Raw genomic sequence first — 27,648 nt, forward strand, 5'->3', positions numbered from 1 at the left:
TGTGACGGCCATATAGTACTACTCTCGCTCGGCTAAAGGACACATCAGCAGCGCCGGCTGCTGCCTTTGCACGGCCGCCCGCCTGCCCCCTCGGGCCGCCCGCTTGCCTGCCTCCCTCCGCCCCGCCCGAGCGAGCCAGCTCTCTCTAGTTCAAGGGCACCGGGCCCGGCTGTGCTTGCCTTGCCCGCAAAGTTGCTCATTTCATAGTCTTCAGACGGGATTGGTTTTCTGTTTTTTTTCCCCTTTTGGGGGGGGTAGTGTGTTGTCTTTTTTCCATCCAAAAAGGAGCTCCCTCGAATTCGGAATTGGATTGGTGGAACCCCCTCTTTTTGGGGTGCATCCCCCCTGCGCCAAACCCCATTTTGATTCTTCTCCAATCCCTTAAAATTCTCACGGTGCGGAAAGTTCAGGTAGGAAAAGGTGTTGGGGTGGGGGGAGGGGAGAGGTTGGGATCAAATTGGGGAGACGGACAGCGGGAGGGGGGGTGGAGGAAGTGAGAGGAATATTAATGGGGACCTGCTTAATTGGAGGGGGTATGGGTGCGGAAACCTGCTGGGACGTGTGGCCCTAGAAACCGAGTGTCCTTGTGAATCTATGTGTTTATGTCTACATGTATACGTGTTGATGTGTCCTTGTGTGTCTGCCTCTACGTGTTTGTGTGTCTGAGTGTGTCTACGTGTTTGTGTGTCTTTGCATGTGTCTGTTATGTGTGTGTCTACCTCGGCATGTGTCTCCGTTACGTGTTTGTGTGCCCGTGTGTCTGCGTGTCTCTGTTACGTGTATGTGTGCCAGTGTGTCTCTCCGTGAGCTTGTGTCTCTGGGTGACGTGTTGGAGTGGGGCTTCAGATCTGTGTATCCCTGGGTTGGTGGTGCGGGACTTGGTCATGCTTACGGTGGGTGGGTGGGTGGGTAGGTGGGGATAGGATACAACCCGAGGGGTCTCAGCCCTGAAAATCTGGTTGATCCCCAGGACCAGTCGAGCCGAGCTAAAGACTCTTTCCATGGGAAGCGGTCGACGTGTTTACAGCCATATGGGCCCGGGGCGGGGAAGGAAGATGGCCTTTGAGCTCCGGCCAGTCGGCCCTCTGGGAGGTGGGCTTTTGGCGTAAACAAGCCAGGCAAGGCCAAGCGCCTGCTTACCGGAACTCCCAGCCACTGACCTGGCCCAGCTGGGATTTGGGGTCCGGGCCGGGGCCAGGTGCCTGACCTCTCTGGCAGACCGAGCGTTCTGGTCAGTCGGGGCTGGGAGCTTGGGTGCCCGCAGCCTGGGCGAGGAAGGGGGCGCTGCGCAGGAATGCGGCCCTGAGCTGTTTGTGTGTCCAGGTTGCGGGGATGGGGATGGGCACGCTGGGGGCCAGATGGCAGCGACCAAGTGTCCAGTTCCCAGGGTCGGTGTTCGGGGCACGGGCTGGGGCGAGAGGAGAGCAACTAGAGGAAGCCGCTTTTTTTGTGGGGGGAGGGAGGGGGAGCCCTTCCCACTAAACTTCTCCAGATGGCAGGCTGGCAGGCGGCCCGCGGATTGGAATCGTGGGGTTGCGGGAACGCCGCAGCTGGGTTGTTTTGGAGAGAAGTGGTCGGGGAGCTGGGGGCTGGAGGGGAACGAGTCAGTGGGTGCAGCTCGTCTCTCGTGTGCTTGGCCGCTAGCTGTTTTGGTCCTATTGACAGGAGAAGCGGAGAGAGGCAGGGTTACTGTCGGTCATCCTCAGCTCTTTGGGATCAAGGAAAAAAAAGAAGGGGGTGGAAGGAAGGGGCGGGGGGGGGCTGGACACAGCAACAGCCAGCATTTGGTTATGCGCCATCTCGATCGGAACCATTCTGAGCTTCAGGCCCAGCGCTGAACAAGGTGTAATTGACACATACCGTAGGCATTTCGAGATGTTTATTCAGGGAGTGGGAAAGGGAAAAACACACTCACACACATGCACACACACACAACCAGCACTCAGGTGCTCTGTAGCAACCTTTAAAAATAACTTGTGTCTCAGTGACTGAGAAACGCGGTCTCCCCTCCCTCCCCCTCCTGCCTCCCCCCTGCCTCCTCCTCTTCTCTCCCAAGCCTTGAATCGCGGGGCACATTTTGTGCGAAACCCATTCAGGCCCGGGACATTAGCATAGAAATGCCTGGAGCCGCCTTGTGCACTGTGGCTGAATGCCTGGGGGCCCCAGCGAATGCTGGGGGCAAAGGGAACGGGCATTCATCTTGCATAATGACGCCCGAGCAGGATCTGGCCCAGAATGCTTCCAACCCTGCTGACAAACAAGGGGTGTCGAAGTTCAAAGGGAGCCCCGGGCTGTTTGAGCCCCTCTCTTCTCTGCCTCCAAATCTTCCTCTTTCCCAGCCTCCAGTAAAAGGGGATCCCCGGGGCCCTGAGAAGCCTGGAAGAAGCCTGAACACCCCGCTCCAGCCCCCCCCCCCGGATTAGGAACCCAACACTAGCTTGACTGGGCCTTCCCTTCCAGCCCTCATCCAAGAAGGCTGAAATGGATTCCTTCTTATAATGCAGCTTCCAAAAGGACCAGTCATGGCTTATGATAGACAAACAGTTTGGTGAAGACCCTAGGAAGGAAGTGCCCCCAATGTTTTGAGCAGGCTGTGGTGTGTGGGTACTAATGAGATTCTGAGCCATCACCCCCCCCAAAAAAAAGGGGGGGTAGACTTATTTACAGTTGTGTAAGGCTTCTGGTTACTCAAGAAGCCAGGCGGCAGGCCAGTTTTCTGAAGGGTGAGATGTTGCTGAAATGTAGGTGCTAATGCTGTGGGACCTACTGTGCTTTTTGGCATCTGGGACCAAAGTTGATTAGAGACTCTTATTTTGTAAGGAAATCAGACTTCTTCCTCCCACCTCTCCCCCTGAATTTTCCTATGAACCTAATGGTAAGCTTTTGGCTTGAGCTACTTTGATTATAAATTCCTCCTTCCATAGAGGTCCAGTCCCTTAACATCTACTCATCTACTGCCTCTCCCCCCCCCCCATAACCTTGTCTCGCCTGAAGGAACCATTAGGGAAAGTTTTGGAATTATGCCTTGGCTAGGAAAGAAGCTGGGGTTGGTGGAAAGAGAGTAGGCCTGAATGCCAAGAGACCTAGGTTTGCAAGTCTAGGCTTTGCTGTGGACAGGTAACCTCTCTGAACCTGTTTTCTCCTCTGTAAAAGGGAGACTGGACTAGAGAATCCCTAGGGTCCATTCCGTAGAAGGATATGTAGCAACTTCCCTGCCTGTCTCCTGGCACAAAATCCAAACTATAATGGTTGAATCTAAGCAAGTAATTTATGTTTCCTTTTAAATGGAGAAAAGTCTTCCACCTCCTAATGGATTTCCATTTGCTTTAGTCTCCCCCATAATACAATAGTCTGCCTTGCATTCTGTGATGATACCGCAGTGATCTGCAGTTTCCCTTTTCAGCTTGGCATTCCCCTATTCACAAACTGACAGTTGTCCCCACTACTTCAAACCTGAACTCTTTGGGCGGGTATCCAACGTCAGATCTGCCTCTCCAAATTTCACTCTCATTCTTCCCCAGCAAATCCAGAACTGAACACTCATTGATCGACTTCCTCCAGCAGTGTTTTTTCCCCCTCCTCCTTCTATCTTGAGTCCTACAAAGCCTAGTTCAAATCTCACTTCCTCAGGGAACACTTTCTTGTGTCAAATCATAGAATGTTAGAACTAGGAGGATCCTACCTTGGAACACAGGATGTTATTGGTGGAAGGAGCTTTAGCACATAGGAAGTCATAGCTGACTGAGATCCTAGAAGTCATTTTAGACTTAGAAATCATTCTGTACCAGAATGGAAGGAGGCTTTACAGAAGGATAAAGGCAGGGGGTTAACCCAGATGTGTTTTATGAATTCCTTTTGGACTCAGTGATGCTAGGATAAGTGACTTGCCCAAGGTCACATAGAAAGTTCATGACTTCTTTGAGGACTAAAACATGTCTCCTGACTCCTATTCTACGAGTCATTTAACTATAGAGCTTCTCTTTCAGTGAAGAGTCAATGATTTTCCCTTCTGGTTCACCCAATGCCAGTTGATCTTTACAACATATTTGACATTGGATCATGTTCTGTCATATGTTAAGCCATAATTCATGGATCAAGATCAGGAAGGTGTCTCACAGGTATCTTTCCATTTTGCAGATCTGGAAACTGAGGTCCAGACAAGTTCCTGTCTCCAGGCCTTTGCTTGGGAATGCTCAGGCACATCACCTCCCCTTCTTGGCTTCTCTGGCCTCCTCTAAGGCTCAGAACACATCCCCGCTCCTATTACATACCCTTGTCCATCCCTCCAGCTATTAGTGCCTTCCCTTTCCCTATTACCTTCTATCTGTTCAGTTCTTTTTTACCTGTCTCACTCTTTGTGACCCCATTTGGGGTTTTCTTGGCAAAGATACTGGAGTGATTTGCCATTTCCTTCTCCAGCTCATTTTACAGATGAGGAAACTGAGGCAAACAGCGGTAAGTCACTTGCCCAGGGTCACAGAACTAGTAAGTTTCTGAGGTCAGGTCTTCCTGACCTGGGCCCAGTGCTCTAAACACTGTGCCACCTAGCTGCCCACCTTCTATCTACTCTCTGTATACATCTTGTACATACGTAGTTATTATAATGCCTGTTCTGTAAGGAAGGGGATTCTTTTTACCTTTCTTTCTAATAAATACTTATTGATATACCACCCAAGGTCACACAAGTAAGTAAGCATTTGAGGTAGGATTTGAACCTGGGTCTTCAAAGCCAGTACTGTTCTGTGCTGTGAAGATGACAATCTTCTCTCTTTTCTCTCATGCCATCTGATGCTCAGGGCTTGGCAAGCACATAGTAGGAAAACAACAGGTGAATTTCAGGAAAGATGTAATCAGTCTTCATTTCATTTTTCTTACATGTTCAAGTACCGTCATTGAGCCAACGGGCTTCATAGACACAAGAGATTGGTCTGGCCTCATGGCTGACCTGCTCTTTGAAGATCTTAGGAACGCGGATGGGATTAAGAACCAGATGAGGTTGCAGAGATCATCTAGTCCCACCTCATTAATTTGCAGAGAAGGAAACTGAGGCTAAGAAAGGTTAAATCAACTTGCTTGGGATTTGAATGTAGACTTTTAAACCCAAGCCCACCCCACTCCACTGGCCCACAGGCCAACAAGTGGGCTATTTATTTATCGTTAGCTTTTGTTTTTATACCAATCCTTCTTTGCAAATGGTCCACCTCTTTATTAACGATTGGTTAAAAGAATATGTTTTCAACCCAGAGATAGCCGTGCCCACTGGGCCACACAGAGTATTTTATGAGGTCGAGACCTTAAAATGTAACAGCTGTCCAGTGTGGTGACATTACCTAGAGACTGTGATGGAGCCTGAGAAAGTTCTCCGAAGGCTTTGCTACTTTCCAGTTTCCATTTCCGTGAGTGTCACGGACCTGAACAAAACAAAACAACTCTCAACTTTTGTTGAGCTTTTTTTTTTAAAGCCTATTTATTATTTCCATCTGCCAACTGATTAAATTGTTCTTGGGCCCTGACATTTCATTAGAGCCAACACCAGTGTTTTGTGGACAGGCAGAGTCATTCTAGTAATTCAATTGAATATGCAGGTCTTTCTTGAATAGCGGAGACTCATTCGGCCCTAGGATCCAGTACCTGGGTTCAAATCCCATCACTTAGCTTACCATGGATCAATGTAAAGAATACTGCCTTTGAAGTCTGACACAATTCCTGCCCTCCCCTTTATCACACATTTGTCCTTGAGTAAATCACCTTACCTACCGGGCCTCAGTTTCCTCCTCTGTAACATGAGGAGATTGAACTAGATTAGGGCTTCTTAAACTTTTTCCAGATTAGTTTAAACTAGAAGACTTTTAAGATCTAAATTTCCATCCTGTTTTATCTGAGTTAAATGATCTCTCTGGGCCAAGCTAGTTCTAAACCCTCTTAGTACTCCCTTGTGTTCAGTCCTGTCTCTTTTCTAGGTATGTTGGAGATTTGGGAGTTAACCCAAGACATAGTCATCTGTGTACATCAGATTCTGATCATTTTACCTTTTAAGTTGAGGTTGGTTGTGGTGGTGCAAGGAGAGATTAATAGCAATTAACCCATTATCCGCATGAGCAAATTGAGATGCAAGAAGTTTAAATGCCTTGCCCATGTCAATCATCATCATCATCATCATCATTATTATCATCATAAAAGGGATATGAATTTTGAATAATAGAATGCCAGAGCTACCTTAGAGGCAGAATTCTAGCTGTTGTTCAGATAGGTGAACTAAGCCTGGGAGATCAAGTGAATTTTCCACAGTCATGCAGCTAATTGGTGGGAGAACCAGTACTGGAAACCCAGTTTTCAAGCCTTGAAGGATAGATGAGATTGGATAGGCCAAATGAATAAGAAAGAGCAGTGTGGTATAGTTGATGGCATAGCAGTTTGAAAGTTGGCTTGTCCTGTGTCTGAATTACACTTACTAGTTGTGTGACCCCTGGGGAGGTATTTCCTTAAATCTGTGTCTGTAAAGCAGAGGTGATAATGCCTGACCTTCCTACTCCATGGGACAGTCATGAGAAGAAGGCTTTGCAGACTTTAATGCTCTATATCCATGACAGCTGTGATAAGAGGTATGGGGACATATTGGAAAAGACACTGTATTTGGAGTCAGAGATCCTGCTTTGGAAGTCTATCCTGGCTGTGATCTGGGTGACCTTGGGCAAGTCCGGTTAACTTTTCTAGGCCTCTGTTTCCACACGTGTAAAATGAGAGATTTGCCCTGGGTGACCTCAGAGGTCTCTTCCAGCTCTAATGCTAGGATTCTGTGAACACAGCCATGTAGGCTCACTTCAGCTCTTCATTCTAGCCACCTACAATTAGACTACATAGGATCTGAATATGATGGGTTTGAATGAAACCATGTCTGTGGTCCCTTCTCACTCAAGCATTCTGTGTGCCAACTCTGACATTTTATGTTCTGTGGTCCCTTCTAGCACTGACATTCTGTGTTCTAACCTAGTTCTCCAGTTCTTAACAATTTCTGTTCTAAGGTCCTCCCTGGCTCTGACAATCTGTGATTTGGGGTCTTTCTTTGTTAATTAGAAAACATTAACTTTGAAGAGGAACAAGATGGCAGGAAAGCCTGGGTCTGGGTCCTTGTAAGTGGGAGGTAGCCCCAGATTCCATTCTGTACATATTTCATATTGATCACGGGGGGTTGCCGCCGACACAATTACAAATACTTTTGAGTTGTCCTGGGGGGAAGAGGGCTTGCTTCTATCTCACCCAGAGATAAATTCTAGAGAACTAGTGGGACCTTATAGCAATTCTAACAAATGACTCTTTGATAGCTCTTTAGGTTTTAGAAATTACTTTCCTTACAGTAGCCCTACTGGATTGTACTACTTTCTTTACAGTAGGCCTCCTGGATTGTACAACCATCATCACCCTCATTTTAAGGCAGAGGAAACTAGAGATGAGAAGTGACTTACCCAAGGTCACACAGTTATTCAGTATTAGAACTCAAGTCTAAGTCTCTTGATTCCTGGTCCAGGGTTCTTTCTGCTATGTGTGGGCCTAGATCTTCCATCGGTCTCCTTTGGAAACAGTTCATTAGGATGCTTGTTAGGACTGATGAAGGGGGCTTTGTCACTTTCCATCATACAGCACAAGTTTCATGTGCATGCAGCCAAAGTCGGGTAACCTTAGAAGCTTTGGCCACAGATGAAATGCATTCTCCTTTCCCCTCCTTCCCTCCCCCCATTCGAGCCTTGATAAACAAGACAGCTGCAGTGCTTTTGAAGGGGCAAAGTTCTTCTGAGAAATAGCACTTCTGACCAAGCTGGTTCTTGTTGACTCTGTAAAGAGGAGAGAAAAGCCAGTCCAGTGTCAGGCCACCAGCAAAATGGCAGTCAGTGGGAGGGAGTATGGCCCTGATCGATAATGGGTTACTGTAGGATACTGGCAAGGATCATAGTGGGTTGGAACAGGAAGGGACCTTACAGATCATGCATTGCCACCTTTTCTGTATCATGGACCCCGTTGATAGTCTGGGTAAGCCTCTTCTTAGAGTGACAGAATATTTTTAAATACATAAAATAAAATACATGGAATTACAAAGGAAATCAATTTTATGGAAATGCAGTTACCGAAATACATATATAAGCATGCGAATTTACAGATCCTAGGTTAAGAGCCCTTGAATTCTAGCCCAGCCGTCTTATTCTGCAGAAGAGGTATGTGTGGTCCAGAGAAAGAGTTTTGCTTAAGGTTTGTGACCTTCATGGGATCAGAACCTAGGCTTCAGGACTTTCAGACTTCAGCTTCTTCCTCTATGTTATGCTAATTCTCATTGGGAAGGTACCTCACTTGTGAGGTTGATGCCAACACGGTCTTGCCAATGCCTTTTTGTCTTGCCTTTTTGCTTCCTTGCTGAGGATACCATGAGGATCCCTGCATTCCCTAGGGCTGGCCTTGCAAGCATGAAATCCATGATTTATGTACATAGATGACTCCATGATCCTCAGTCAGGTAGAATACCTGGTCTACCGGGATGTTCCTTTCCCTCCGGCCATTTTGAATGGCTGTGTATTCTGCATATTCATTGTACCTTTCCCGGAGAATTCTGGGAAGGAGCCCTTGTCTGCAACCCAACGGGCCCAGAGTTGTGAAATGCTTTTGGAAAGGGCTCTTTTGCAAACAGGTGGTGCAATCTTGGAAAATGCTTAGGCAGACACAATTCACCAACGATAGAGCTCTAGCCGAGCATGTGGCAATATTTGAACTCCCAGCCTGCCTTCTCCGACTAGGCTTGCTGGAGTGAGCACTTTGACCTATAGCTTGACTCTTCTGCCTCTCTGTCCCTTCTCTGCAGGTTTGCATCTGACCTTGAGACCTCGTGGTATATGCTGGTGGGCATCCCAGAAGCCCTGTTCTAGGAATGGTGGATCACTTGCTCCCGGTGGGGGAGTCTTTCTCAACCACCAAGTTCCCCATTGGTTACCTGGGGGACATGCCGGCTGGCGGGCGGGCATACCACATGCTGCCCTCTCCATTGTCAGAAGATGACAGTGACTCCTCAAGCTTCTGCTCCTGCTCCAGCCCTGACTCTCAGGTCCTAGGCTCCAGCTACGGGAGCACATCGAGCATCGAGGGCCAGGACAGCATCTTAGACTACCTGCTGTCCCAGGCAACACTGGGGGGCAGTCCTGTGGCCTGGTGGGACTGGCGGCGGTGCCAGCCCATGGTGAAAGAGGAACATTTCCGGTTCCCGGACCCAGAAGACATGGGGCCATTCCAGCCCACCTTGGAGGAGATTGAGGAGTTCTTGGAGGAAAACATGGATCTGGAGCTCAAGGAAGGGCCTGAGAATGGGACCAAAGACCTTCGCGTTTGCAACCAGCTCTCTTCTGGGCAGCATAAAGACCACATCCTGCCGGGGGGCATCTTGAAAGAAAGCAAAACCCCCCAGTCTGGCAGCTCAGTGGAAGGTGCCCACAGTTCAAATAGTCCAACGGCCACAGAGGGCGGGATCCCCGTCATACTCCAGATCCAACCCATGCAGATCAAACAAGAGTCAAGCACGGGTCCCAGTTCGCCGGGCCAGAGTGCGGACAACATTAAAATCGCCCAGCTCCTCGTCAACATCCAGGGGCAAACCTTTGCGCTGGTGCCACAGATTGTCCAGTCCTCCAACTTGAACTTGCCTTCCAAGTTTGTGCGGATCGCCCCAGTCCCCATTGCGGCCAAGCCCATTGGGCCAGGTGGCATGGTGCCGGGCCCCGCAGGGATCCTAGTAGGCCAGAAGTTTCCAAAGAACCCAGCGGCGGAACTCATTAAAATGCACAAATGTACTTTCCCTGGCTGTACGAAGATGTATACCAAGAGCAGCCACCTTAAGGCCCATCTGCGGAGGCACACAGGCGAGAAGCCTTTTGCGTGCACGTGGCCTGGGTGTGGTTGGAGGTCAGTATCCTAGGGTGGCATGGGTACCACTGCCTATGGTGAGATGGGCCTGTTATTCCAATCCTAGCAGACAAGCGCTGTGCTTTTTCCAAAAATAAGACACTGTAGAATAAGGCTGCCCATTGGTTTCAATCAATTCCTCCTCTCCAAAAGAGAAGGGTGGAGCATGGAGGGGAGAATCTCAAAGCCAAGTGGTACTACCCTCCAGAAGTTGGCACAAGGCACCTAGAGCTATAGCTATATGTATGTGGGCTTCTGCCACACCGGTTTCCAAAGCAAGAAACCAACTGATTTCCAGTTTCCTAACAACTGGGTGAGGCTTGCTGTGGCTTGCTATGTGTTTGTGCTCACTTTAGTCTCACTGCAGTAGGAGTTTGCTCTGTGGAGAGCTGAGGTGGACACCTTAGGGAACTGGGCAATGGGTGTGGAGTTGCCCAAGTTATGACCAGGCTATGTCCGGGATCCCCAGCCGTTGTTGGAAAAGGGGCAAAGTTCATCAGTCAGTCAACCGATCAGACCAATATTTACTGAGTGCCTACTGTGTGCAAGGCCCTGGTCTGTATTCTGGGGGGGGGGGGTTAGTGTGGTGTGGAGAGGGTCAGGAATAGGCTGAGGGAGGGGCACAGAGATCAATGCGTCATAGCTCCTTCCCTTTGAGGATCTAGTAGAGACAGAGAGGACAAGATGGCCAAAAGTATAAGGCATTGTAGACTCAGTTATTAAGCTGACACCATAGATTTATCAACTGTTGGACCTGGAAGGGACCTTGTACTTCCTGGTTGGTTTTTTTTTTTGGTGCGGCAATTGGGGTTTGGTGACTTGCCCAGGATCACACAGCTAGTAAGTGTCAAGTGTTTGGTCTGAGGCCGGATTTGAACTCAGGTCTTCCTGACTTCAGGGCCGGTGCTCTATCCGCTATGCCACCGAGCTGCCCCCTGAGACCTCATGCTTCTTTTCCAATGCCCCTGTTTTATAGATGAGGAAACTTGAGGCCCAAAGGGATGTGACTTGTCCAAGGTCACCCAGCTAAGTAGCAGAGCCAGTACTCAAACTCCAGGCTACTGATTCCATGTCTGATGCTCTTTTTACTAGAGTTTTAATTCCATCATTTTACAGAAGAGGAAACAAATTTATTTATTTATTTTGGGGGGGGGGCAGGTAGGCAATGGGGTTAAGTGACTTGCCCAGGGTCACACAGCTAGTAAGTGTTAAGTGTCTGAGGCCAGATTTGAACTCAGGTCTTCTCGAATCCAGGGCTGGTGCTGTATCCTCTGTGCCATCTAGCTGCCCCAAGGAAAGAAATCTTGAGGGGAAAAAAGGATAAGGTCACCCTGGAAATGAACAGCCTGGCTGAAACTACATGCCAAAGGTCAAATGACTAGCATAGATTCTGAGTGCATTAGGATAGAGGTCAGAGGATCATAGAGAGTGGGAAGGGGTGTTAGAGGTCACCTAATCTAACCCTTCATTTTTAGGTAGGCAAGAAAACTAATCCCCAGAGAGGTTAGGCGACTTGCCTAAGGTTAGCAAAGATCAGAGGCAGGTTTTGAACCCAGGCCTTCTACCCTCAGAGCCAATGTTCTTCACACTGGACTTGCTACCTGGGCTGGGCTAATCAAGGAAGGCTTCATGGAAGAGGTGGAAACAGGGTGAATGGTTGGCCAAGACTCTGGGTGTTCTCCCTGTCCCAGAGGGAAAGTCACTGGGTCTCAGGAGCCGAAGAGTCACACTCCGTGACCTCCAAGGTCCCTTCTAGGTCCAAACCTCTTACATGAAAGGCCCGTGATAACTGAACATCCCCAACATGTCCACAGGTAGTAGCACAGGCCACTCCTTGTCCTGCTGGAATCAGTCAGCATGCTGGAGCAGGGCCCTTGCTGGGAGGGGATTGAACTTTTTGTAGGGAGGCGCACTAAAGAAATTCCAAGCATACCTAAAGGGTTAGGCTCATCTAGTCAAACCTCCCTTCATTTTACAGAATAGGAAACTGAGGTCTGGGAAAGGGAAGCGAATTTCCCAGTAGCATCGCCAGGACTAGAGTTCAGCTGTCTTCAGGCCTATTTCAGTCATCAGCGTTTATCATGCCAGCCAGGGCTGTGAGCCATGCCCGGCCCAAACCTTGCTTAGTAGCAGCCAGCTTTCCTAACTTGGAATATTGTGGGGCCTGTCTTGGTGGTTGGGCTTGGAAGATCTTGTGATTGTGTGCTGAGGAAGGAGAGATATTTTTCCCACCCTCCAGGCACCAGAATTCCAGGGTTCTCAGCCTACTAGTAGCCTTAGGCAAACCAAACTCTGAACAGCTCCTAAATCATTCAGCAAAAAGAAAGTCTCTACCTTTTCCAAAAGTTCATCATCCTCTCCAGGACTTCACAGGCATCATGCAGTCCCAAAGCCCATGTTCTTTCTTGGTATAGGTCACACCACAGGAATTTCTAGCCTGTAAGAACTGTTCCAGGCCCTTGCTGTGGTGTGTGTGTGTGTGTGTGTGTGTGTGTGTGTGTGTGTGTGTGTGTGTGTGTGTGTGTGTATTTGGGGGGGGGAGTGTGCAAATCATTTTCTCTTTGTTAATAACCTGCTTGTCCTTCAAGTTCTTGGAAATAGTAACCCTCTGGGGTCCTCAATGGAATTTGTGGCAGTGTTGAGCCCTTGGATGGAAAGGGGTGTGTATGTATGTGTGTGTGTGTGCCCCTGCTAAATTGTTAAAAGTCAGAAGCAGTACTAAACCTCTACAGCCTGCCCTGAGGGAGAGCACTTATGCTGAAATGAAGACTCGGCCTGTTTCCATTTAGGGCACACATTTGGCCCAAAGAGGTGGAACTTTTAAAAAACAATGTCTGTGATTATAAAGGCCCTTTCTGAATGATTACACTTACCCATGACCTTCTGCCACTTCCCTGTAAGCTACTGGTTTAACAGAGATCAGGAATGGCTGTTTTCCAAATTCCCTGGGCACAGAATGCAAGAGAGTTGGAGAAAAATCTCTAGTGATCTGGCACACCCTGCTACCTCACCTCCCCCCTACTCTTCCCCTAATGTGGGCGTGAGTATATTCCAGAGATATAAAGCTCACACTTGCAGTCTAATCCTGGAATGGGCAGAGCTAGAAGGGAACTTTGAGATCTTCTGGTCCTCGCACATCATTTACTAGGTAGGAAAACAGGTGTAGAGAGAGGAGGTAACCTGTTCAAGGTCACACAGTTTGTCAATGGCAGAGCTGCCATTCAGGTCTTCTCTTTATTGTCCTATCACCACCCGTCAATCCCAAGTTAGGCCTTTTGGTGTGCATATACCACTTCCCTCCTGCAGGAAGGCAACAAAGAACAGTGAACCCAGTGAGGGTAGTTGTGTGCTTTATTCCTACCTTGACCTTTTGGGGAGACAGGATCTAGATGATAGATATGAAACCTTAAAGGCATTCTAGTCCAATGCTTTCATTTTGTCAATGAGGAAGGGAGCTTAGAGAGGTTATGTGACTTGTACAGAGAGTAAGGGCTGGAGCCGAGATTTGAACTCAGGTCCTGACTCCCAACACTTCATCGCACCACTTTAGCATCCTCACCTACAAGAGTTATTTGTGTTCAAATGTCTCCTTTTGAATTCCTCTTTTTGCTGTGGCTTCAGATCTGACAGTGAGGGTTTGGGATGGCTCCCATGACACACGTTATTGCTTGCTCATTTGAATGAGTGTTCGTTTGGAAAGGTGCTTATTGCTCATAGAAATTTGACCTGTGTTTAGGGTGCACTGCCACCAGGTGGTGCCTCGGGTTTGACCTCATGATCCAAGGAACCCAGTTGTTTCTTCATAGGCGTGGTTAACTTGGAGATATGGATAAGTGTGTCTTTATTTAAGTTTGAAGTATAACTATAAAATCAGAGGTTTTCAAGCTTTTGGTGAAAAGGAACTACTTTACCTAAAATCCCTGAGATTAAGCAGGAAAATGGAATACATAGAAAATTTAACCCTTTCCCTTTGAGGAAATCATCCCCCATTGGTGACATCCAATAATGATAATAATAATAATAATAATGATAATAATAATAGCTAATATTTTTATAACACTTTATGAAGTGCTTTTCATGCTTTTGTCTCAAAACAATCTTTGGAGGGAGATAGGCGTTAGCTCCATTTTACAGAAAGGAAACTGAGTCTCAGAAATGTGAAATGGCTTCTCCAAGATGGCCCAAGATGTTAGTAGAGCTAAGACTTGACCCTAAGTCTTCAGATTCCACATCTAGGGCTCTGTCCAGTACATGACTTTTGCCTGAGGGAACATGGACATGAAGCCAGTGTGGTTGGATCCCACAGCTTCTCCTTGCTGAGGAATGCTGGGTAATAAAGTTTCTGCTGCCAATGAGGATTGAGGCACCTGTCTAGATTGTTTTCACAGAGGCTGGTACTGAAGAAAGAATTGTTTTCAGCCTTCACTGCTTGACAGCTGTGATCTGGGCAGTCAGCACCAAGGTGAAACTCATCATCAGATCTAGGATTAAACCAATATCTGGTCTAACCCTGGCTGTCTGTAGGCAAGCCACTTAACCTCTAGGCCTCAGTTTCCTCATCTATAAAATGAGCTGGTTAGTTTAGCTATTCTTTATGACGCTTTCCAGCTCTATTGTGGTGTGCTGTAAGTTAAAGGAGACAGATTAAGAAAACCCTTTCTTACAGCTAGAACTGTCCAGAAATAGAATAGATCTCTTTGTGAGGTAGCAAGTTTCCCTTCATTGGAATCATTAAGGCAGAATGGGATGGTGCCATGTTGGGGTGCCATAGTGAGATTCCTGTATTAGAGGTCAGGACCGAATGATGCCTCCTCAAACTAGGAGGTGGTTGTCCTTTTTTATGAATGGTCAGGACCATTGATGTCTCCTCAAAGTAGGAGGTGGTTATCTTTTTTCATGAATGGTCAGAACTATTGATGTCTCCTCAAAGTAGGAGGTGGTTATCTTTTTCCATGAATGGTCAGGACTATTGATGTCTCCTGAAAGTAGGAGGTGGTTATCTTTTTTCGTGAATGGTCAGGACCATTGATATCTCCTCAAACCAGGAGGTAGTAATCTTTCTTTATGAATGGTCAGGACCATTGATGTCTCCTCAGAGTAGGAGGTGGCTATCTTTCTTTATGAATGGTTAGGACCATTGATGTCTTCTCAAACTGGGAGGTGGTTGTCCTGATGTCTTCTGAAACTGAGAAGCAGTTATCCTTCTTTATGAGTATACGTTATATGCTTCCTTTCCCCTCCCCTGCCCCATGGTATAGAACCCTGTGTTAAAACAACCAAACCCCACCCCATCAACACTTTGCTCCAGTGGGGAATGTTGGAATATTTGTTTCATAGGATCATAAAATTCTGTTAGAGTTGGAAGGGACTTTAAAAGATCATCCAATCCAGCCTATTCATTCCAAACTGAGGCTCAGAGAGGGAAGTGTCACATCAAGGTCAATGGCAAAAATGGAACTACAGGGTTTCTGACCCAGTCTCATTTCTCCCCTGCCCCACTCCCTAAAGCATAATGGTCTTTCCATTATGCTTTTTGGGGTTTTTTTTTGGGGGGGGGAGTGCAGGGTGGGGGTGGATAGGATTGGTTGTAAAATTCCTGAAGTATTCATGACTCAGAATAAAGTTATCTATGAAAGCAGAGGCAGCATAATGGATCTTAAAAGGTTTCTCCCAGCCAGGAATCATGGTTTTTTGCATGCTGCAACTAGGAAAGGCTGACATTTTCCTATCCTAAAATGACAAGATGATGCGGTAAAAGCACTGAATTTGGATTTAGGGTACCTGGCTTTGGATCTCAATTATGTCACTTCATGGCCATGTGACTTTGGGTGTCACTTTCTTCATATTAGGCCTCAGTTTCCTCATTTGTAGGATGACTTTTAAGGTCTCTTTAAGACTCTAAGGTCTCATCTAGTTGGGACATTCTGTGTTCTGAGTTCTACCAATGATTCTAATGGCCCTTTTGTCCTGGATATTTTGTGTTTTAAAGTCCCCTCCTTTAAGCTCTAACGTCAATAGGACACTTTGGTTTTATTATTCAGTCCAGTTGAAGGGTCAGGAAAACATAGAGGCTAGGGCTGGCCTTATAATTCAGCAGAATGATCAGCAGCCTAGAGAGAATCCCCCTTCTTTCTCACTAGGGTGAGAATTTCTACTATTTTTTTGCCTGTGGCTTTGTTGTCTAGCAAAATGCAAAACCTCCTGGGAGGGGGTCATAGGGTCAATCAGTTAACCAACAAGCATTTATTAATCACCTACTATGTGCCAGGCACTGGGCTAGGTGCTAAGGATACAAGTGCAAAGAATGAAAATCTCTACTCATGAGGAGTTTCCATAGATCTTAAAGGTACATCGGCAACCATGTAACAACCAGAGGTTATTAATTTAAGATCCATGAATTTGTTAAAATATTTTAATAACTATTTCAGTATAATTGATTTCTTTCATAATCCTACGTATTTTATTTTGTGCACTTAAAAACATTATTCTGAGAAGGGGTCTGTAGGCTTTGCCGGACTGCCAAAAGGGGCCCTGAAACAAAAAGGTTAAGAACCCCTGATCTACAGAGCCCTTTGAGTTTACTGATGAGGAAATGGTTCAAGAGAAAGGAAGTGACACATCCAGGGTCACCCAGGTAGTAGGTGGCTGATGAGTGACTCACACTCAGGTCCTTTGGTCCCAAATCCATCACTCTCTCCACTGTAATTTCTCTTCCCTAGTCCCTTCCTAAGAATGAGTTTATGGTATTCTTTCCTGGAAGTACATTTGGATAGAGGGCTGGGGGAGAGAACATGGGACAATGGTGTGCTTTGGGGGGGGGGTTGTGAGAAATGAGGAGGTGTCAGTGAAAGGGGCACCAAAGAAAACCTTGGTTGATTATGTAATTCTGTCGTGGTGGTGACTCCTCCAGGGTCTCTTCTAGGAGACCAACCCAAAAGAATCCTTGAAATTTTCAAAGCCCTATCATATCTTGGTTCTCACTGGTTCCCCACAACATCCCCATGAGAAAGATAAGGGTCAGATTGTTCTCCCTATCAGATAGAGGAAAAGATTGAGTTCTTATGAAAAGGGAAATCACTTTGATGAGGTTCTGCAGCAAGTGGGTAGCAGTTCTGGGATTAGAGGAACCCAGACAGCTCACTACCTACCAAGGGCTTTTCCCACTACACCGTGCAGCAAAAGTGAAATTATAGCATTTAGAGATAGAAGGACCCTTAGAGATTCTCTGGAGGGGTGGGAAGTGGGATTCCTGGGGACTATGCAGTTTATATACCAAAGACAGGCCCAGGGAAGCTGAGGTAGCTAATGAGAGATTTCATGTCAGACCCTTCCATGACACAGAATCAGAACCTTGGAGGTTCTCTGGTCCCCCCAGCTATGAGGACAGCCTCAGGAGGATGGTATGAGGTCATGTGGCCTCTACTCAAACAGTGGTGGTGAGCTGTCAGGCAGCTATTGCTGGACAGAGGATGGTTGCAAACTTCTTCTTTCCACTGGGCTGAAATCCTCTTCCTTCTCCCTTCTCCCCATTAGGGGTAATTTTGCTCTCAGTAGCCATGTACACTAAGTTAATTCCTTCTTCCACCTGATGAGCCTGTGGGGAGATAGTGTTTCTGCCTCTGCACCCTCCCCACCCTTCCTACTGTGCTTCTGTCCCAATCACATTTTTTTCCTTTCCAGGCTAAACATTCCCAGGTCCTTCAACTGAGTATGTTTCTATTTTTCAAAAGAGCTTTCTGGAGACACTGTGCCATAATGCAATAAAGGGACTCAAATGCTGGGATTATTAGACCAGTAGACCACAGATTTGGGGGCCGTTTTGCAATCCTTTAAATCATACAAAATCGGGAATTGCCCACTTCCTCTGTATCTACAGCCAATATTGCTGCTGAGTAATACTAGCAACTCATATTTATGTAGCCCTTCACAATAGTGGCAGTTTATATGACTGAAGTTGTATGAAATGCTTTATGTCTTTTGCCATTTGATATATAAAAATAATATAGCTAGGTGTTATAGTAGCTAAAAATGATGGATCTGGTCAAGAAGACCCGAGTTCAAAACCTTCCTTAGGCAGTTATTAACTGTATGACCCTGAGCAAGTCACTTAACATCTCCCTGTCTCAAGTTTCCTCTTCTGTGAAATGGATATAACCATAGCACCCACCTCACAGACTTCATGTGGGGATCAAATGGGATGATATATGTAAAGTGCTTTGTAAACCTTAACATGTTACATAAATATTAGCTATTATCACCATTATTATTATGATTATTATTATTGTGTTCCTGAACCTGTGAAGAGGATGTGCGTTAAGTGACTGTGTCCCAAATAATGAGAATGGGTTTGTGCTGAGCCAACCATCCTCATGGATCCCACCTGAACATGGGGGCAGATCTGTTTTAGTCTGCCACCCTCTCTTGTAAATGGGTCCCCCTAGTTCTCCAGTAAATGAGGTCCTTTTTAAAATCAGTGTCCCAAGGTTTTTAGATGGTTGGTTGGGGTCTGTTGTGATCTGCAGCTGGTGAACAGAGAGGCCAAAGTCACCTGGCCCATCTAGTCATGATCTTGACTTCATGAGTACCACGCCCTGACTACTTGTCTAACCTGCCCCAGGAAGAGTTGGGTCCTTGGAGTGACTCCAAGCTAGATGGAAGCCGTTCCAGGCTTTGCTTCCCCTTGCCTGTAATCTTGCTTCAGAAAAGACAGGCATGCTAGATGTGGGTATATTTTTACTTTTGATGAGCAAAAAGGAAACTGGAATGAGGTGTCCAGCTCCAGGTCAGGAAAAGACCCCTAAGAAACTGGTTCACTAGCAGAGGAGAGTAGCCATGAGGATGAGAGGTCTTGAAAGAGTGGAAGGATCCTGGGATGTTTAGCCTGTAGAAGAGAATTGGGATGTCTCTGTGTGTTTGGGGATGGGGTGGGCAAGGCACCATGTGGAAGAGGGCCTATCCAGCCTTGTTGTGTGTGACTGCACAGGGCTGATGGGGGAGAGGGGTGGGAGTTACAGGGAGGCAGATTTCAGGTCAGTTATAAGGAAGAGCTGTCCAGCTGAAGTGTGGGCTGACTCCTAGGGACAGAAAGAGCATAGATCTGGAGTTAGAAGGGACCTTCAGGCCCATCTAATCCAACACTTTCATTTTATAGGAATTGGAGGTCCATTGACTTACCCAAGGTCATATAATTAGCAACACAGCTAGGACTTCAGCCTAAGCCCTTTTTGATAGTACTAAAAGATCAGTCATAGATCTAGAAGACTGTATACATCACCTGGTCCAACCCCATCATTGTACAGATGAGGAAATTTAGAACTGAAGGTCATACAGGTAGCAAATGTAAGAGGTAGGATTTGAACCCAGGGCCATTGCTGTCTCCACTGAGCCACTTGGGAGACAGTGAATAATCCCCATTGATGGAAACACTCGAGCAGAACGTGAATGGCCGCCAACTAGGGACGGTGTCGGAAGGGCTCCTGCACTGGATGGGGCTGGGATTAGCTGACCTGCAAGATCCCGTCCTCCAATCTAAGATCATATGAGTCAGCAGAATAAACATCTGGATGTATTAATGCAGCGTATCATTAAGTTCTAGAAATCGATACCCCTGGATACCTGTCAGGCAAAGGGGTTTACTGAGATAAAGTGAGATTACCAAGATTAAGAAGGAAAAGATTAGATCCGTGTCCTGGATCAGGCCTGCCTCTCCTGAGCACGTACACTGGTTTAAAGAGACAGGATTTGTCTTGCGCTGGTAAGCAGGTGGTTTAGGCTTCCTGCTGCCGTGGTGCCTGCCATCTGTGGAATGGCCCTAAGAAATGGTTATCTGCTCTCTGTACCCATTTCAGCAGACTGTCCTGGTCCTGTGGGCAGGGGTGTCCTAGTCCGTCCCCCCCTCTTGTGAATGAACCAATGAATCTGAACATATCTTGAATAGCATTACCAGGCTAATGTTCTTCAGACACCTCTTTGTTTCTGTCACTGCCCTTCTCAAGGACCTTCAGTGGCCTTCTTTATCCATGTGGCTAAGGGGACCGTGATTGAGATACCCCGTTAAGAAGTTGCTGAGATTGTCAGGGAGAGGTGGCAGTTTCAGGGAGTCGAGTAGAGGGAAAGCTTGATTTGGAGTTGAGGCCTTGGTTCAAATTCCAATCCTGCCACGAACGTGTCTTTTGACCTTGGGAAATCCTACTGGCTTTTCTAAGTCTCTAGTGTTGTCTTCTGTCCCTCAGAGTAAGTGTCGGAGTCAGGATTTGAACCATATAAAAGCACTCTACAGACATAAGGGACTGTCATCCGAGGGGCATAGTACTCTGTTAGCATCCTTAGGGTCAACCTACCTGTTCTTCCTCTTCTACTTTGTGACTAATATGTTCTATTGTGTTGCCAGAACATGGCCAGAATTTTTTTGGAAAATGCAAAGTGTTGTAAAGCTATAGACCCTTGAGCTCTCCCTGAATACAGGAATGACCTCCCCAGTCCTTCACACACATGCAGCATCCCTTACAGGTGTCCATTCCGCCTTGGCTCAAGGAAGGCAGCTCATGGCCTCCCAAGGAGGCCCATTCTTCTGTTGGACAGTTCCCATGCTTCTTCCTTAAACTAAGTGAAAATCAGCTTCAATCTAACTCTGCCTTTTTGGGCTAAGAGGCGGAAGCTGGCTCCCGTGGTGCCGTGATAGCCCTTTGGGTGTTTCAGGACAGTAGTTATATCTCTCCTCTGTCTTCTAAGCTGAGTGTCTTCTGTTCCCTGAACATATAGTCACATGGTTTCTAGTCGTAGCAACCCATTCTGGTCTTGGGTACATTCACTTATGTTGAAGCTGCGATACTTTAGCTTCCCAGTTACCGGAGCCATTTCATTAATCTTCTTTCCCTGAGATTACCCCACATTTGCACCCACATTAACTAGATTCTTCATTCCCTAGCTGGGTTTACAAGAGGTCTGTTTTTCTGTTGTGTTAGTGGAAAGAAAACTGACATCATCTGAGATCTGGCTCTTGTAGATATGTGACTTTGGAATTGACCTCACTGGCCTCAGTTTCCTATGTTTAAATCAAGAGGATAGGATTGGCTTATTTCTAAGGCTGCCTTCAGGGCAGATGCTCATTCTGTGCTCCTAGAGTGAGACTATCTTCTCCTTTAAAGCGTGCCTGGCCTGGAGTCAGAATACTGGGATCTGAAACCCAACTGCCTCTTACTAGCTGTGTGACCTGGAATAAAACACTTGATCATAAAAACAACCCCTCACTTTTTTTTTTAAAGCACTTGACTGCTCTCAAAGTGTTTCCATAACCTGTTATCTCAAAAGATCTTCACAACCTTCCTTTTGCAGGGTAGGGCAGGGCAGGGCAGGGATCAGCTCACCCATTTTGAAGAAGAGAAAACTGACCACTGAAGTCACTTGATCACAGCTAGTGTGTGTGTGTGTGTGTGTGTGTGTGTGTGTGTGTGTGTGTGTGTGGGAGTTGATGGGATTTAAATCCAGGTCTAACATTTTTTCCACTGTACCTTGTTTCATCCGTTGATTCAGGAATGCCCAGCTTTCTCTCAGTCCCACATGTTGGCTTTAAGGAATTGTCCTTTTGTCCACAAGCAACATGCCTAGGGTTTTATTTCCGTGGCCTCAGTAAGCCGATCTGCCCCAGGGGCTCTGGGGAACAGTGTTGCAAAATTCTTGCCTCTCCACTAAGACCTTGGTTATGAGACCCAGTGTATTTTTAACATATTAACTCACACTTCTTCCATGGCTCAAGTAACACACACATTTCGGCCATGTGACACCCCTACAGCCCCAGTAGGGATCCTTTCTAAAGAGATGAACAGCATTTGTTCGGCCTTGCCCTCCAGCCTCTTTTTGTATCCTAAGTGGTCTCTATTTAGGGCTTCTCTGGATAGGGGCTAGTGTGGCATGAGACCCCGAGAAGAGTTTGGGAATTAAGGTTGGAACATTGCCTGATTATTGCAGTACTGGTCAGCCAGAATTGGACATTTGCAAACTCAGTTTCACTTCTCCCATTCAAAACAAACTTTGGCTGAGGGACGTAGGAGATCCAAGGAGATGCGAGTCTGACTCTGCTACTACATGAATTCTAATGAATTCAGAGAGGCTGCCATCTTTGAGCCTCGATTTCCCCTTGTGTTAACATAAGGGGTTTAGACTCTAGGTTCTTTACAGCTCTGCCATTCCACGTTCTAAGGGCCTTTCCGTTTTGGACAGTGTGTGTTTGAAAGTCTCTTGTAGCACTAACATGCTGTGTTCTTAGAGCTCTTCCAGCTCCTATGTTCTGTTCTCTTAGTGCCCTTTCTGCTCAAATACTCTGTGTTCTAATAACCCTTGCATCTCTGATGTTCTTTGTTCTAAAGACCCTTTCAGCTTCAACATTCTGAAGTCCCTTTCAGCACTCACATGCCAAGTTCTAAGGTCCAGTCCAGCCCCAGTGTTCATTGTTCTTTGGTTCTTAGTTGGTCTGTTTCCAGCATTCTGTCTTCCAAGAGTTCTTCTACCTCTCCCATTCCTTGTTCTCCGTGATTTGCCCATAGTCAGTGCTTCAATAAATGGTGTGGTGTTTTGGTTTTTTTCTTTTGCATTTAGAGCCTATGTTCCGAGTTACCTTCTCACTTGACATTCAATAGCCAACATACCTTAGGAGTAAGCTAGAGTAGTCAAGGAAGGCTTCTTGAGGCGAATGGGCCCCTGGGAGCAAGCCATGTGATCCCAACTCTTATTCTAAGTACAGTGTCTAGACCTACAATCTAGAACGGAGGTTTGCGTTCAATGGAGTTCATACTCTTTGCTTTTTTCCTCTCCTGTTGGTAGCTGCTTCACTTCCAGACACATCTGAAATGCCCGTGGCTGAGAGTGGAGGAGACTCAAGATTTGGGGGCATGCGGGGGAGTGACAAGGACAGCTCATGACCCACTGGCCACATCGGCTAGCCGGAGTTTGGGATGAGGAGGAGACGGGGCAGTAACAATTGGGAGGGACTTTCGAGGCTCAGAGGCTGTGTTTACAAAGACACCTCAGGTCCTGCCAAGGGGCCAGAGCACATTACTTTCCTCTTGCTGGAAATGATGTTTTTGGCATTGTTTTGTCTGTTTGTTCTACTCTTGGTCACACAATCTCTGGTATCTTTCCTTCCAAGCTGGCTTCTGAAGTTGATGGCTGTTTATTCTTCTCAGTAAACAGTATGTCCTTCCCAAATGGAATGAGTCCACTCAGGGGGAAATCTCTCTGAAAAGTCTACACTCAAATGTTTTAGGTGTGAATTAAGCCCATTGTTCAACTTGTAAGGAGTGGTTTGGCTCGCCAAACCCATGTCCCTACCTATTCTGTGCCCAAATTTTGAAAAATAGCCACAACTTTGTTCATTGGATGGCTTTGGGTAAACAGCTGAGAGAGAGAAAGAGAGGATTTTGGATACCTGGCCCACTGGTCAGACACCCAGCCCTTTCAGCAGAACAAGCTTCCCAGGCCATTAACTCTTTGGCCTCTCAGGCTTAAGTAAAGCATGATAGCAGCTGGCCTCTCCCTGGCTTTGTTCAATGAGGGCAACCTTCAGGAATAGTCTGCCATACGAGGCATCTCTGCATATAGGCCTGCTGGAAGGCAGCAGTGCTGGGTTTGGCAAGAGAAAGGAAAGGGATCAGGGAAGACTCCTGGAGGCAGTAGGGTTGGCGCTGGGCCTTGAAGGATGGGTAAAATTTCAATAGGCAGCAATCTGGGGGGGAAAGGCCTAAGGCAGGCATAGGGAATCTGTGGCCTTGAGGCCACATGTGGCCCTCGAGGTCCTTCGGTGTGGCCCTTTGATGGAATCCAAACTTCATAGAACAAATCCCCTTAATAAGTGGATTTGTTCTGTAAAACTTGGACTCAGTCAAAAGGCTGCAGCCAAGGACCTAAAAGGCCACAGGTTCCCCACCCCTGGCCTAAGGAATGGTATGAGCCAAAGGCGTAGAATCAGGAAGCTATAAAACGTATTTGAGGATTATCGAGTTGTCTTGCTTGGCTGCAGTATTGGGGGCAGGGGGCGGTGCAGAAAGAAGAATAATATAAAATTAGGCCAGATCCTGAAGGTCCTTAAATGCAAAGCTAAGGAATGTAGACTCAATTTTCTAGCCAGTGAGGACCCAACATGGTTTTTTTGAGTAAGGGAGTGACATGAGATATGGACGACACATGCTGTGAAATGTCAAGCTGCTATCCCCAGCCGTGTCTAATCATTTTCCATAGCTGGGGAACAGGCTTTTGCTTCTCAGTTTCACCCTCCTCCAAATGAGAACAAGATCTCTGTGCCAACCTCCCAGAGCCATTGGGGCCCAGGGCAGCTGGAAGACCCTGGCCCATCTACTGATGGATCGTGTTGTTTCCTGTCCAGGCCCTCTCCTAGAAGTGGGATGACATGAAAGAAAAAGAGCCAGCCCATCCCGTGGCACCTATGCCAGGAGAGTTGAGAGCATTAGCCTAATTAGACAGTGAAATATAAGGGAGAGCGGGAGCAGCAAGAATAGCGTCCAGGAGGAGAGCAAGCCGGCTGCCTTCCGCCCCAGTGCTCACTGCCTCACTGTACGACCCCGGGCAGCACACATCTCCTCGAGCCTCAGTTTCCTTCTCTGGGACGCAAAGGGCAGGGGGACTGGAGGAGCTCCAGGGCCTCCTTCCCGCCCAGCAGTGTTGTTGTCTGAGCTCACGAGTCGACCGATTCTAACCACTTGCTTCTTTTCCCATACATGGGCAGATTTTCCCGGTCGGACGAACTCTCTCGACACAGACGCTCCCATTCGGGTGTGAAGCCGTATCAATGTCCAGTCTGCGAAAAGAAGTTTGCCCGCAGCGACCACTTGTCCAAGCATATCAAGGTGCATCGCTTCCCCCGGAGCAACCGCTCTGTGCGCTCCTCCGTGAACTGACCTGCCTCCCCCTGCCCTCTCCTCCCACCTCTTGGGCCGAGAACAGCTGACTCCAGCACTTTGTTCACCGTTTTTTATAGCGATAATTTATTTGTCTCCATAACAGGGAACACTGTTATCTGACACCACCACACATGAATGTTAGTGTCCTCCAAATGGAATTTGAGAATGAAGCTTTTCTGCGGTTATTATTTTTATGCCTGCTCTTCTCCCCCCCCCCACCTTCACCCCCCTCCCCCTTTCATGTCTTTGCTGCCGCTTCTTCCCTCGGAAATTACAGTGTTTTATTTTAAGCTGTTTTCTTCGGCACAAGGAAAATTTATGGGCTCCTTGTAGCTAGTTAATTACAGTTCTGGCATTCCTGTGGGCTTTGCTCATAAACAGGGCTATTCATTGTGAGTTTTTATTAAGCTGGGCCTATTTGTCCAGTTTGGATATAGCAAATTCCTTTTGGAAAACGAAAACAAGTCCTTTGTGTCCCTATGGTCACTGCCAAGGGCTCTGGTGGGGGAGGGGAGGGATGGAAGGAGGTTTTCAGAAACCCCTGTTTCTTCTTATGGGCCCGTACCTCCTACTTAATCTGTCCTGATTCAAGAAGCTTTAAAAACAAAGTTGAGATTTCAGCTGTTTCCCCCCATCTGGAACTGACAGAATGCTATTTCCAAAGGATGTATCCCACAGAAGCCAAGAATTCAGGAAGGAATCAGTGAAAGTAGGTCAAAGGTCATTTCTTTCATATCTCATTGTTGGTCATGGATTGTGGGCAGGAAGGGACCCTAAAGTCCTTCTAGGCCACCCCCACCCCTATTTTACAGATGAGGAAATAGGCAAGCAAAGATGAAGTAATTCGTCCATGGTCACACTTCGAATAAATGTCTAAGACAGGATTTGAACAGAGGTCCTACTGAAGTCTAGCACTCTTCCCCTGCCCCCACACTGCCTGTACCACTACAGAGGCTAGCTATCCTATTTTCCGTGGATTTTGTTTTCGAAGGGGCCCAGTCCCCTAGCCTGGTCTGCAACCCAGTAGAGTATATAGTGTTTGAGATGCCTGGAGCATGCCTGTGGGGGAAGGTGGCATGGGTGCTCATGGGCCCACCTCCATCCTGAAGAGGGCCATTCTCCAGGTGAGCCCCACTTAGGTATGGCAGATATTGGCTTTCATGATGCTCTTTTACGGTCCCAGCAGCCCCCTGAGCCTCAGTGGGTAAGAAGAAAACTTTAAAAAAATAAATGAATAAATAAAACAAATCATTGTAGATTCCTGTTGATGGGTGCTTTATCATGCAAGCCTCTGTGTGTGTGTGTGTGTGTGTGTGTGTGTGTGTGTGTGTATTAGGGAGAGAGAGAGAATATGAGAGAGAGAGAGATAGATCTGTGTTTTAATGTAAGAAACAGTAGAATCAAATAGAACTCAGTAGTCAGAGAAAATGGGATAGGGGCTATCTTTACTAAGACGCTGCTGTTCAGAGAAAACTATCAGTTGGCTTTCTTTCATCTCTCTGTGTCCCGGACAAATCCCAAATAAAACACTGCAATTCTAGCATTAGAGCATTATCAAAATGAAGCACATGCTGTATGTAAGAGCGCCCTGTACTACCTTAGGCTAGTGATGCATTCCTTCTGTTCTCTAGAAATTAACATACAATGAACTAGCTCGTATTGACTGGTTTATCTCACATCCTATGAATGTATGTAAATAAACTGTACATAGAGGCATCTATATAAAATATCTTTTAATAACATATCAAAATTTGTGTAAATTTGAAATAAAAAAAATCTATGAAGCCAGTGTATATAAGTTACAATTCTGTATATTTTCTTTTGTCCTTCATAAAATATATTTACTTTGCCAATAAAAAGAAAAAAGGAAATTTTAAATACTTTGGGTGCTTGTGTATTTCCTTTTTTATTTGTTCAGCTGTGAAGTTGGAAACAGATCCCTGTGTTGGAAATTTTGACTTGAGTGAGTGGTAGATGAGAGTCCAGGACAAGTTCTTTCTCCATACAGTGGGATGCCAGACCCTGCTGGAGATAAAGGGGCCTGAGGCTACACCATAAAATGGAAACTCCTCAGCCTGACATTTGAAGCCATCTGCCATCTGGCCCCATCCTGCCTCTCCAGCCTGATCAACTCTTGCTCCCTTGGGCACCCCTTCTTGTCAATCCAGGCTGGTCTCCCTCCTGTTTCCCACAAGGGCTTTGTCCAGTTTTCATCACTGTCTACGCTAGTGGCATCGAACTCAAATAGAAATGGATCTCAGTGGGCTGCATACTGACTTAGAAGATCACAAATTAACATTATCTATGTTGTGTTTTTCATTTGGTGAAACACTTCCCAATTACTTTTTTTTTTTTGGAGTTCCAGTGGGCTTTTATTGAGATAAATGAACCATATCAAGATTTTTGCCAACCATCTTTTCTGAACTTTATGAACTGAGTGGAGACTCTCGGCTCCACGTTCACATACGTACAATACATCACACATCCCCCAAAACACACAGCCCCACTGGACTATTAGCCAATTAACAGAAAGCCAATTCTCCCCTCACCCAAATGTTCTCAAATTTGAGTCCCCATTGTTTGCTTCTCAGTGGAACCGGTCCCTTGCGGCTAATCTGGTTGGGGCCACATTTGGGAGTGTCACGGGCTTCGAGCAGCCCATTGGCCATGAGTTTGACACCTCTGGACACCGTTTCCACCTTTTCTGCCTATCCAAACCTTACCCATCTTTCAGAGGGGTGAGAAACAGCTGTGGTGGAAAAAGCAACAGACTTTTGCCTCCTGGCAAACTGAGTTTGAA

At 46.7% G+C, this 27,648-nt stretch overlaps 1 protein-coding gene across 1 annotated transcript; it reads left to right on the plus strand.

Moving 5' to 3' along the window:
• KLF15 (KLF transcription factor 15) lies at positions 1–26,726 on the plus strand. Its single transcript, XM_020981149.2, has 3 exons — positions 1–410; positions 8,846–9,936; positions 24,674–26,726. The coding sequence occupies exons 2-3, from the start codon at positions 8,912–8,914 to the stop codon at positions 24,843–24,845; spliced, it is 1,197 nt and encodes a 398-aa protein (XP_020836808.1). The 5' UTR covers positions 1–410; positions 8,846–8,911; the 3' UTR covers positions 24,846–26,726.
• The last annotated feature ends 922 nt before the right edge of the window (positions 26,727–27,648 follow it).

Source organism: Phascolarctos cinereus, unplaced genomic scaffold, assembly GCF_003287225.1.
Source record: "Phascolarctos cinereus isolate Bilbo 61053 unplaced genomic scaffold, phaCin_HiC Scaffold_4;HRSCAF=312, whole genome shotgun sequence".
Lineage (NCBI taxonomy): Eukaryota > Metazoa > Chordata > Mammalia > Diprotodontia > Phascolarctidae > Phascolarctos > Phascolarctos cinereus.